Source organism: Centropristis striata, chromosome 15 (assembly GCF_030273125.1).
Source record: "Centropristis striata isolate RG_2023a ecotype Rhode Island chromosome 15, C.striata_1.0, whole genome shotgun sequence".
Taxonomy (NCBI): Eukaryota; Metazoa; Chordata; class Actinopteri; order Perciformes; family Serranidae; genus Centropristis; species Centropristis striata.
In genome coordinates this window covers 23,694,696-23,706,854 of record NC_081531.1, presented here as the reverse complement: position 1 = coordinate 23,706,854, position 12,159 = coordinate 23,694,696, and the positions used below count along the sequence as shown (strand labels likewise).

Here is a 12,159-nt window from a genome sequence, read left to right as displayed (position 1 = left end):
CAAGTGTTTGACCACAGAAATCAAGCCTCGGTGAACAGTAACCTATTGAAAAGTGTGTGTGAGAGATGGGGGGTCCTTAAAGATGGATAAGGCATAAAAAAGCAAAATCACGCTCCACTGCAAAAGTCAATATGGATTCAGCGTGTTGAGAAGATGAGGTTATGTGCTGGTCATGCCCCCAGAGTCTTCTTCAACCACGAGCCAGAGTAAAGCTTCAAGTTTTGTGTCATGGTGTGTTCACCTGACTGACAGCAATGTTGTGTGGAGGTCAAGTCCTGCATGAGTCCTAAATGAATCTGGCTGTTGAGTCACAACAACAACCACTTCAGACACTAACAGGAGGCACGTGCTGCTGAAGTTGAAGGGAAATTTCACACTCAGGTTGGTCTTCTGGCAGCTAACTCAGCACTGATTTCTCTTTGTAGAATCAAGTGAGAAGCTGATGAGCTTTTTTGTAGTGTGCTCTTAAAAAATTGGGTTTCCGGCAAGAATGCACAGTGCTGGAGCTGATACTATTCTAGCATGGCAAACAACGGCAGATAATAAGGAATTGCTGTAATCAATATTTTTTATTTACTCCAGTCGCTGCCTGGTCCCTTTTTTAAATTTTAAATTTTTTAAAAATTTAAAATTTTTACTTTTTTTTCTACTTATATAATTAATAATTATTAATATTTTTATTTTATTTTTAATTCGATTGCAATGTAACTTTTACTTTTATAGGACTGCTGTACTTGTTCTGTCTTTAAAAGCAATAAAAAAGTTGTTCACAAAAAAAAAAAATTTGGTTTCCATAACACTTTTTTCTCCTAACATAAATCAAATAAGAAAAAGGGGGGAGCAATATTAATCCCAATCCAATTATTTGTTAATTCATTTCTGAAACCAAAGATGGTAGTGGTGTTGTCTTTTTGGAAGATATTTGAACTAACAGCGTAGCCTTATATGTGCAGGTGATCTTAGCCTATTTTTAAAGCCAAGGTTGGACACAACTAGTAAGAATAGACAGAAGTTTCCTATCCATGTTTGGGTGAATAAAATATTGCAAGATTTCAGTTTAGTTAATGTATGGTGTGACTTGAATAGACTAGGCCTAGATTTCTCTTTTTACTCTGCACTTTAAAATGTTCATTCTACAATTGACTAGTTCATTATGTTTCATAATTTCCAGGGACTATAGAGTTGGTCAGAGGGACCTGTAAGACCACTCTGGATTGTACTTAAATTTACACCTGGATTCTGTTCTAAAGAAAACTTTATGGAGTTAAATAGAGACATGTTGAACAGTGCTACAGTTAAAGCATTGAAGGTTTATCTTGAGCAAAACAATAGCGGAGAAGCCTGTCCAGTCCTATTGTGGGATAAAGCCAAAGCTTTAGGGAAAACATTACTACTCAGACTGCTCACCTCAAACAGCTGAAGCTAAAAAAAAAAAAACTGTTTACATAGAAAAAAAACATAGTTCTACTTAAGATCCATCTGTACTGTTGCAAACAAGATCTGAAAAACAGGAAATTTGATTTTTTTTAAACCACCTCCATTGTGAATATTGTCAAAGGTACAATGGAGCAGCTCCAGAAGTGTCAAAATGTTAGCCTGGAGGCTCTGCAAGCAGCAAGCAGAACACACAATATACCATTTATAAAATAAGAGATCCTTTAACAGATAAAATAACAATTCAATCAGACGGTATTTGAAATGTGTTATAAATTGCTAGACACTAAACTAGAGCTAGTAAACAAATAATTAGATAGTTTTTAAATTCATTAGAATTTCCCTCTCCTGGCAAAGAGCACAATCATTTAATTTCTCAATTTTCAGCGAAGGAAATAGATGAAGCCATCTCCGCCCTGAACGCAGCTAAACCCAGCTACTGATGGAGGCACTCCCTCCATTACTTACAGCATAAAGGTAGGGGCTCTCCCCCATCCTGGGGGGTCAAGACAAGATGGACTGTGAAGCATATAGACTAATAAGTGCATAAAACACACATGATAAATTGTATGCATCAAGGTTATTATAGTTAACGAAAACTAACGAAATAACGAAAACTAGAATTGAAAAAACATTTTCGTTAACTGGAATAAAAATAAAAACGAGAGTTTTTTGAAAAACGATAACTAACTGTATTTTGTGGTTAGAAAACTAACTAAAATTATAGTGTAAATGTCCTTCGTCTTTGTCAGCTTTTTTTCATATGTAAACCTCTTTGGTTGACATGAAATCTATTTCATCTATCTGGTTTTATGACTTAATAAACTTATTGGCATAAAGGCAACATTTATTGTGACTTTTTTAAATCTGGCACCCAACAAATACCCCATTACAACAAACTAAAACTAATAAAACTAAGCATTTTCCAAAAAATAAAAACAAATTAAAACTAGCAAACTCACTCTAAAAACGAATTAAAACAAAAATTTACAACAAAATTAAAACTAAAACTAATGAAAAATCCAAACGGATTCTAAACATACAGAGAGCTCTCCATACCACTGGCCATATTAATAAAGGCTAAAATGTTCGGTCCTTCTCAGCCTATGCTGAATAAAACGACAAAAAAAAAATCAACAAATGATATAAAGCAACAATGGGGAAGTATGAAGATAGGTGATGTCTGGGAGCCAGAGCCCTGCAGGAGGGACTGGATGTCTGTACAAGTGGATCAGGCCCATCGTTACGGCTGGCTGCCATTCATCAGTTATTGTATTGTTTCTCTTTATTATTCTGCTGATTATGTAAATCCAGCTGTGGGATTCCCCGACGTTGATTGGCCCTCCTGGAGCTGTGAGACCGCCTACTTCCTGGTTGCTGCTCGTTTGTCTGTGATTGGTGCGGTGACCATATATGCTGCTTCTGCCCACATATTCAGCCTTTTTGGGAGAATATAAGACAAGAATTCTTGTCTTTAATATTGGTGCGCAAGGCCGCTTTAATGCACGGGCTTACCTGGGCTGAAGCCCAGGGGCCTCCCAAGTTAAGGGGCCTCCCATGTTCAGGTTCACGATGAGCTGAAAAGGTCACATTGTTTTGTAACTTGTCAGGTTTTCTGTCAATCACTCTAATCGCACGTTACGTCACGCAATGTAACGTAACGTGGCTGCTGATTGATATAAATTAGGAGTGACCCACGTGCCCCCATAGCCTATGGCGGGTGGGCTTACCTATCAGAATGTCTATAGTTAGTTCTGGGGCGTGTCCCTCTATGACTGTCAATCATAGATTGAATGGAAAAATTAAGTGGAAAATGTCGGGGAGAACGTTTGAGAGTGGTGCCCAGAAGAGGAAAAAACTGATCAAGAAGGAGTTGCGCGAGAAAGAAATACTAAAGAGCATCCCAAAGCTCACTGGATTTTTTAAACCAGCTTCTGCTGAACATGGACCCAGCACCGGAGGAAGGTCGCTGTCCCACACACCGCAGGGAGCGGAGGAAGACTCGCAGGCCGCGAAGAGCGCGAAGGAGAGAGCTCTCCATACCACTGGCCATATGGATGTAGCGGTAGAGGAGCAGGGGACCGCCCGCAGCAGTGGAGGGGAGGAGGAGGGGGGAGCACATGAGCCCCAGAGAGGGGCCAGGCTGCAAACCAGTCAGGGGGAGACCGAGACGAGTCAGATAAACAGTGACCCGGGCTGCTGGGGAAACAACAATGACCCAAAAGTGCGCGCTTTTTGGGCGAAAATGGGACCGGAGTCCTGTCAAAATAAAGACGTTATGTGTCAGCATCGGAACGCCAGTATAAACAGCTGAGGAGATCTCAAAAATGCATTTTAAGCGCAAGTTGAGTAACGGAGAGTGTTTGCCCAGAGAATGGCTCTGTTATTCACCATCAGCAGTTACTGTGTTTTAAACTAATGCATTTTGTGATGTAGATTACCTAGATATCACACTTTTTTAAAAATGAGACTCTATAAATCGAGGGGAAGGGGGACCTACAAATCTCTCCGGGGCCTAACATTAGGTTAAGGTGGCCCTGTTGGTGCGTCATTTCACTCATTATGCCTTGGAATTATTCCTGAAGGTTTATGTAAAAGTAATATTTCCCTGCTCAAGATCTTAATGCACTGCAAAAAAAGCTGTGTCTAAAAACAAGATAAAAACACTTAAGCTGTGGGAAATGATCTTGTTGCATGGACAGATAATTTCACTTTACAAGATTTAAGCATGTTGAATGCCTAAAATAAGAAATTAACTCTTAAAACAAGATAAATTATCTAACACTTCTCAATCTAAAGTTTTTTTTTTTATCTTGGTAAGAAACAAATAATCGTCAGTGCACTCTGCTCGGGCCAGTTTAATTTATCTTGTTTTAAGAGTTAATTTATTATTTTAAGCGTTCAACATGCTTATTTCTAGATTTAATAATCCTAATTTAAGAAATCTTGTCAAGTGAAATTATTTGTCCATGCAGCAAGATCATTTCCCTCAGATTTAGTGTTTTTAGACACACCTTTTTTTGTAGTGTGGCTGTCAGTTAAAAAACTATCACTAAATGTTGACTTCAGAGAAACCCTCCCACCGTGGACCTTGTCAACTATCTACACTTCATGGAAAAAATGACACACACCCTTGTTCATAAAGAAATGGAATTGTTACCTAGAGGAAATAGACACTGATCTTTTTTATTTATATTGTTTTTGTATGTAACAATAGGCAGTAATGCTTAGACCCCTGTGTGTCTCTGATCTAAGCTGACATAGCTCCAGCCCTCATGTTCTCTCTTACTTGGGATTTCCACCGGGCGCGTTACAGCAGCGGCACGGCTCCACCGTGGTTTTGCTGCATCTTCTGCCCGGCGCCAATTCACACCGGGCACGTTACAGCAGCTTAGCGAGCCGGTCGTATACACGCAAGATCACGCGAGATCACGCGATAATCCTGACCATACGGGAGACCACGAGATCCCGTGATAAACTCTAAACTCTATTTATACAGTCTATAGATAAACTGTGTGTATAAAGTAAACAACAACAACCAACAGCTTACTTTGCTTCTCTGACGTGAAAGATCTGTTGATCTGACCATCTATCCTTATAAAAACAATATGTTTTGTCATAAATGATTGTATGATGTTCCACTTCAACAATCAGTCTCTTGTCTTCCGTGTCGCCGATCCTCTGAGACCCTTTGATTGATTGATTGCTGATCTGGTGCCCCGGTCATAACATAATGTTGATGTGAAGTAGTTTTAGGCTGCATGAACTGCGTATTGTGTTTTATTTTGAAAGGCGGAAGTGTTTTACGTTGATTCTGAGTCGGACTTCCTGTCTGGTGTGATCTGCTCTGTTGAGATTTACGCAGTTTGGCAGCATCTCGCGGAGAAATAGAAGTCCTACCTAATGCTCGCGTAGAGACGCTACTGAGACGTTGTTGTAACATTCCGCAGCGCGCCCGGTGGAAATGCTCTCATTGATTAAAAATCTCTCTGCCACCAGACCAAGGCAGCGCCTTTTACACCTCTGACACACACTAGCATGCACATGTAAAACTTACTACGCCTAAAACTGAGTGCTGTCCACACTGAGACATCCATTTCCCAGTGTAAGTCACTGTGTCACTCTCCCAGGTTTTGTGCCTAATGATTGGTGTCAAGCCAGCCTAGGATGTCAACAACATGGGAGCAAGGCTACCATCTCTAGAAGGAGAGCCAGGAAAGGAGACAAAGAAGCCCAGCAGCCATTGTTCTCTTATATCATATTTTTAGTCCATGCATTTCCTCGTGCTCTGATTCCACCCGCAACACATATGATCATCACACTTGGTCATTTCTGTGAAAAGAGGAAGTCATAGGAGTTTGCATTTCTTGGCCTGGGCCAAGGGTCAGCAACCTTTGCTAACAGAAGAGCCCAAAAAGAGAAAACATGTTGGAATGGAGCTGCAAACCTTATTTTGAGCCTTATGATGAAGAAGAACACAGCCTAGCATGTCTAACATTACTGATGTGTCAGAATGCAGCAAGGACCCAAGTGCAAATTAAAGGCTAAAGAAAAATCGAAATAGTCTTGCTAGAGAAACTCAAAACTAGACTTGAAGTTGGCAAAATTTAGAGGTTAAGGGGCCAGACCGTAGACTTTGGTAAGCTATGATGCACATTTTAGTTAACTAAGATGTAATATATATATTAATGTTGTATATAAACTACACATTTTTAATGAAGGATACAAATTGCTTTGGGACTACAACAATGATGAATGAAAATTAAAGAAATATAATTTTTTTTAGGGCCGGGACTTGATTGAAAAATGTTTTCTAATTAATTAGAGGCTTTGTAATTAATTAATCGAAATTAATCACATTTTAATCGCATATTAATATTTGACCTGAGAACAGTGAGAAGTAATTTTTTTTCACATGGATTTTTAGTATACCATTGAATAATGACTGAATACATAAGCTTAAGCAACAAAAATATTGTTTATTTTTGTTCAAGTCCAACAGACCAGTGCAATTTTTGCCATTAAGTGTTGCAATATCATATTTAGAAATATAGTGTGTTTCAGAAATGCAGGTAGCCTCTTCCTAGCCCTCCTGTAAACTAGAATACTTTGGTTTTTTAAGTAAAACACAATCCACGCTAGCTACCACACTAGCCGCTAGCTGCTATATGTTTTGCATTGAGGTGATACTTGAGGCTGGATGTGCTGCGGTGATATGTGAATTCCTTGTTGCATAGCAACACAACCATGCTCTTATCGACACTTCCATCCGTTGTTTTTTTGTAACAAAATGTCCCATCATCCACGGAGCCAACCAAAGCGTCTCATTAGCTTCTTCCTTCATGTTCACTGTGGTTTGTTGTTGTCTGAACTCATGAACGCTAGTTGGTGCTCCAGTATAATCGGTCCGCCTGAAACTCATCCAGTGAGAAACGTTCCACGGTGCAATAATAAGTGCGATTAAAATTTTTCCATTTTTTTAACGCGTTCATTTTTGTGTATTTAATTAATCTTAATTAGCGCAAGTTCCGGCCCTAAAATATGTATGAACATTTTTTGTCACAGCCACAGGGAGCCACTGCAGACGGCCTGAAGGACTACATGAGGCTCCAGAGCCGCAGGTTGCCTACCCCTAATCTCCGTGTATACAGAGATTGTTTGCTTGCGATCTGCAAGATAACCAGTTTTGCTGAGCACAGGGATCTGGCACAGTGTTTGGGCTGTCGAAGGTGAAAAGTTTGTCCAAGTTGTGACAGCTGCAGCTCTGAAAATGCTTTGCTCCTGTGTGATCCAGACATTATCCCCAGTGTCCTGTGGTTTACAGCTCCAGAATCCCAGAGGACTGAGCAATACATAATGTCCAGCCTCTAATTAGATCATTTTCTCTATCTGAGGCTAGTTTACCTCTCCTGTGTATTCACTGCATATTAGCTGAAGCAGAAGAGACCTTGCTCTATTTTTTTTTAGCTAGAACCCTTTTTGTGTGCTGCACTGGGGAGCACACTACTATAAAGCATTGTTTCTGCAAATTAAGCAGTCATTTGGAAACTGTGGCAAATGCCCCCACTCAGACAAAAAGGCGGTAGGAGGGGGCTTGACTCAGTTTGCTCCAACACCAGCACACTCTCACTCTCATAAAACTAGGCAATAAAGCTGCTATCCTCTTGAGAGTTGATGTACAGTGCCTGAAAGTGAGCTACTGAGAGCCATATCAAAGGCTTTATTACCACTGTCAGATTCAAATTAGTAGTGGTGTGCCACAGCCTAATGTGTGTGTGTGTGTGTGTGTGTGTGTGTGTGTGTGCGTGCGCGCATGCATGTGCGTGTGTGTATATTCAGCCTGACTAGGCAGATATTTTAGCACTGGTCACACACGACTGGCTTTAAACACTCAACCTCAACATTAAGTTGAGCAATAACATTTGGAGATATCCATTTTGAGCCAGACTGGAGATAAGAGAGCAAGCTAAAACAAGGATTAAGTCGCACAACAGGTGGATTAGACATCACTGGGTGAGATGACATTGAGAAGAACAGCATGATGCTTTATTAACCCATAAGAAGCCATGGTGACACCTGTGTAACAAACACTTTAAATCTTCTACAATCTCCCATATTCAGCTTTATGCTTCACTTCAACTCATTAAATCCCTAAGAGACGTATACTCAACACCCTGGTGTGGTGGTCATGTGACTGTGACAAGAAGTGACTTCTCCAAAATATGTGTGTGACTGGAAACAGAAATGTGAAAAAGTAGCTAATTTCAAAAAGCTTATTTTTTGTTCCGAGGCTAAGTTTAAACCCATTTAACAATTCTAATCCGTTAATAGGGTGTCCAGTATTGCATTTAACTTGTTCTGATCATATTTCATTGGACCATTTCATTTCATTGGTTATATTTTATTAATATATGTTATGGAGATGCAAACAAAAAGGCAAATGGTTATTTGTTTTTATTTATTATTGATTTATTCTTATTTTGTTACTTAAAAACAAATCTGAAAAATAATTAATTGTTAAACAGCAATATTAATGTCACAATTTTGATATATGTTGTGGAGATGCAGGGGCAAAGAAAAAAGAGGCAAATTTGTGTTTCTGTAAGCAGAAAATGTGTATCATAAATATCATAAACATAAATACCATAAACGCCCATTTTATTGTATATGTCACATCTCAGATCTTTGACATTTAGGGGTTGTATTTTTTTAAAAACATCATAAATGTGTTCTATGTGGTCCACTTGGTCTGTGGTATATCTCCCATAATTTTCCTTTAAGGATTACTGAAGCATAATAAAAATGTCTCACCTGTTACAGTGTTCCTGGAGCCATACTATTGCTGACGTAACTCTGGTTGAATTTTTTTTAATTTGGGGTGAGATTTGGGGTTTGAGGCGAACGTTTACAGAGAGTAAAAATAATAACAAAAATAATGAAAATGAATTAGCATTTTACATAAACAAGTTTCTATTGCAATAATCACCTTAATTTCATTATATAATATAATATAAATTTAATTTCTGCCGACTTTGCAGAGGCACAAATGAAACCAGTCATTTCCACTTCAGTGAATGGACTTAAACTGTGGCAAATGTTAAGTCAGCTTTTCAAATCAACACTTTTCGGCTCTCACTTGACTTACTCCTTTGTTTCACAATTCATTGCATCAGCAGCAAGTGCTGCGACGCAACAACAGAAAAGTCTGGTTGGACACAGACAACACAGACTCAGGCTCAGATATGACTATATAATGTTTTCATCTTCTGGGATTACATTCATGATCCCAACTGTTTGAAAAAACCTGTCCTGCAAGCTATGAGAGGAGCTGTGGTCATCGTGTGGGTCAATTCGGCTACCCAAACCTTTCCCCTCATCAGCCAGCGTAAGCTCGACTCGGATGAAAGCATTCCTGCCTGCTGAGCACAAACTGAGACATCACTTTCAGAAGGAGATATAGAATATTGCAAGACGTTTCAACTGGACACAAGCTGACAAAACCACCAGCAGCTTAGCTCATATATATATATATATATATATATATATATATATATAGAGAGAGAGAGAGAGAGAGAGAGAGAGAGATATTCAGTGGTGTGTAAAGCATTACTACAGACCAGCTTCAAACTGCATTAAAACTTGCAGACAGTGACAGGGGAAAAGAAAAATCCTTGTTCACTCACCCGTGCTGGCAAAGCAGTGGAGAAGCAGCAGCAGCCAGGAAATCATTGTAACCGACGAGTATACAGATGTCTTCTTGTTGCCAGATGCTGACACTCAGGCAGAATTAACAGTTATAATACAAAGAGTTGACACACTGTAGCTTCCCCCTCCGCGTCTTCTTGTTTCTCCTTTCCTCCTTGCTGTTCACACTGTGTGCATCAGGCTTGCTTTACTACACTGGGTCCCATGCTTACTCGCTCTTGCTCATTTGTTCACTGGCTCCCTCTCCCCTCTCTCCTCCCTGCATCTCTCTCTCTCTCTATGGTACAGCCAGTGAGGAAAGTGCCTAAGAGGCTGGCTCCTCCCTCTCTCAGCCTGCTCATCTGCCTCTCTGCCATTTAGACTGTCTAGACTCGAGACCGAGGCAAAAAATATTCTGGATGATCTGCATCTGCTTAATGGGACTGTAAAATAATAGCACTTTGTACAAATGGACCATAAAATATTTATTGACATTGAGAATGGAAATGCTGTGAAGACAGAGGGAAATGCAGTGCATAAAGACATAAAAGAGAGCCTGAAGCATGAAGCTTTCATTAGTGATTATTGGTGTTTTTTTCCAGCATTCTGGTGATTTTTTTCTTTCACTCATCTGTGCTTTTTCTGCATCATTTTATGGTGGAAATGTCATGGTACTTCTTACTTCAACCGTGCAAAGCTGATTCTTAATTTCGTTTGATGATTGAGATTGCATAATACTATCACCTACTTCATTAGAGGCCTTGTTGCAGGTTAATTTCAGTGGCAGTGAGACACATTATTGGTGAGCCCAATTAATCTAACTTAAACTGTATTAATCACAATAAAACAGGTGAGCAGGGACCACCACACTGCAAAAAAGGTGTGTCTAAAAAACAGATAAAAACACTAAATCTGAGGGAAATGATCTTGCTGCATGGACAGATAATTTCACTTGACAAGATTTCTTGAATTAAGATTGTTAAATCTAGAAATAAGCTTGTTGAATGCTTAAAACAAGATAAATTATCTAACACTTCTAAATCTAAAGTTTTTTTTTTATCTTGGTAAGAAACAAATAATTGTCAGTGCACTCTGCTCAGGCCAGTTCATCGCTGCTTGAAGCTTTAATTTATCTTGTTTTAAGAGTTTATTTCTTAAGTGTTCAACATGCTTATTTCTAGATTTTATAATCTTAATTTAAGAAATCTTGTCAAGTGAAATTATCTGTCCATGCAGCAAGATCATTTCCCTCAGATTTAATGTTTTTATCTGTTGGGGTTCACCATGGGCTTACAAACAAAGGCCAGGCCTACATGGAAGTTTTGAGACCTGACTTTTGCCTAAAACAAAGCCTGACCCCCGCCCTTTTTAACAAAGGAAGACCACGAAGGCCGGACCCCCCGTTGTCTTCCATGTGGGTCCCGTGCTGAGACCATATCGGTCACCTGAGCACAGGGATTCTAGCTCAGGCCCCATTGGTCCAGACCAGAGCGATCCGGTGATGTCACTGTGTCTTTAAAAGGAACAGTGGCACAGAATTCGTCCTCTTCAGTACGACCCCCAAGTTGTTTAAAGAAGATCCACGGCCGCCGACCATTTTAATAGATAACAGTTTTCTTAACTCGCGGGACAAGCCAAGTCTGTTACTATTACCTCAAATAGCTATTACTGCGTTATTAAACACAGTTGGATCCAAGTAACTTGTGGGAGTAAGTTACTTCTACCTGCAGAAGGAAGACAACGATCTCCGTTTCTTAATGAAGGAAGTGTTTGGATTTACTTTCCCTTCTCCCGACGTCTCCTGCTGTTTCCATCAGTTTTCATAACTGAACAGCGCTGTTATCTCCGCGGACGCGCGTATAACGGACCTGCCGGCAATCTCCACTTCAAATCCCTACAAGAGCGATTCAAGTAAGAGGCTCTCTTTGTCTGGGCAGACTATAGGTTTATTTAATTAGTAAACTATTTGTGCTGTTGGTGTATAAGTTATAAGGAATACGCCCGCCATTTTGGCTCTTGCCATCTTGCTCCTCCTCCTCTCTCTGACACACCCACACACACACACATACACAATCTGAGTGCTTGAAGCCTGGTTTTGCTGTTGTAACCATTTTTATAGATGTGATTCATAGTTTAGACTATAAATAAGTTAATTGATTTAAGTTTTATTGGTTTTAATCAATTCTGCTTCAGTAAAATAAACTTGTTTTTGGATTTAAAGAGCATTTGTTGGTGATTTTTTGCATGAGTGTTGTAATAACAGCTGGTTGTGAAGATGAGTGCTTGAATTTCACCTTTCAATGTTCCTATTATAATTATTAATATTTTAGAATATTGATATTTCTTTATAGTGAACACCCCTTTTATGAGACTATCTTTTACAGTTTGGTTATTGGTCCCTGAGGGTGGTGCCCCGATATTAATAACTAATTATTTATAATTGAATTAACATTAATAATTCTACAACTGTTATTATTAAATATTAATTTAAATATTTAATATTTGCCAATATCAAACTTGCTCCTGCCATTCCCAACATAT

The 12,159-nt window shown here is 39.2% G+C and overlaps 1 protein-coding gene across 1 annotated transcript in view; it reads right to left on the bottom strand.

The window, feature by feature from the left end:
- Window positions 1-9,756, bottom strand: part of LOC131986284 (kin of IRRE-like protein 3) — a 249,033-nt gene extending 239,277 nt beyond the window's left edge. Inside the window, exon 1 of the mRNA XM_059351163.1 lies at window positions 9,618-9,756. Within this exon, the coding sequence (XP_059207146.1) occupies window positions 9,618-9,663 (46 nt within the window). The 5' untranslated portion in view covers window positions 9,664-9,756. The remainder of the gene's footprint in view (window positions 1-9,617) is intronic.
- Between the last annotated feature and the right edge of the window lie 2,403 nt (window positions 9,757-12,159).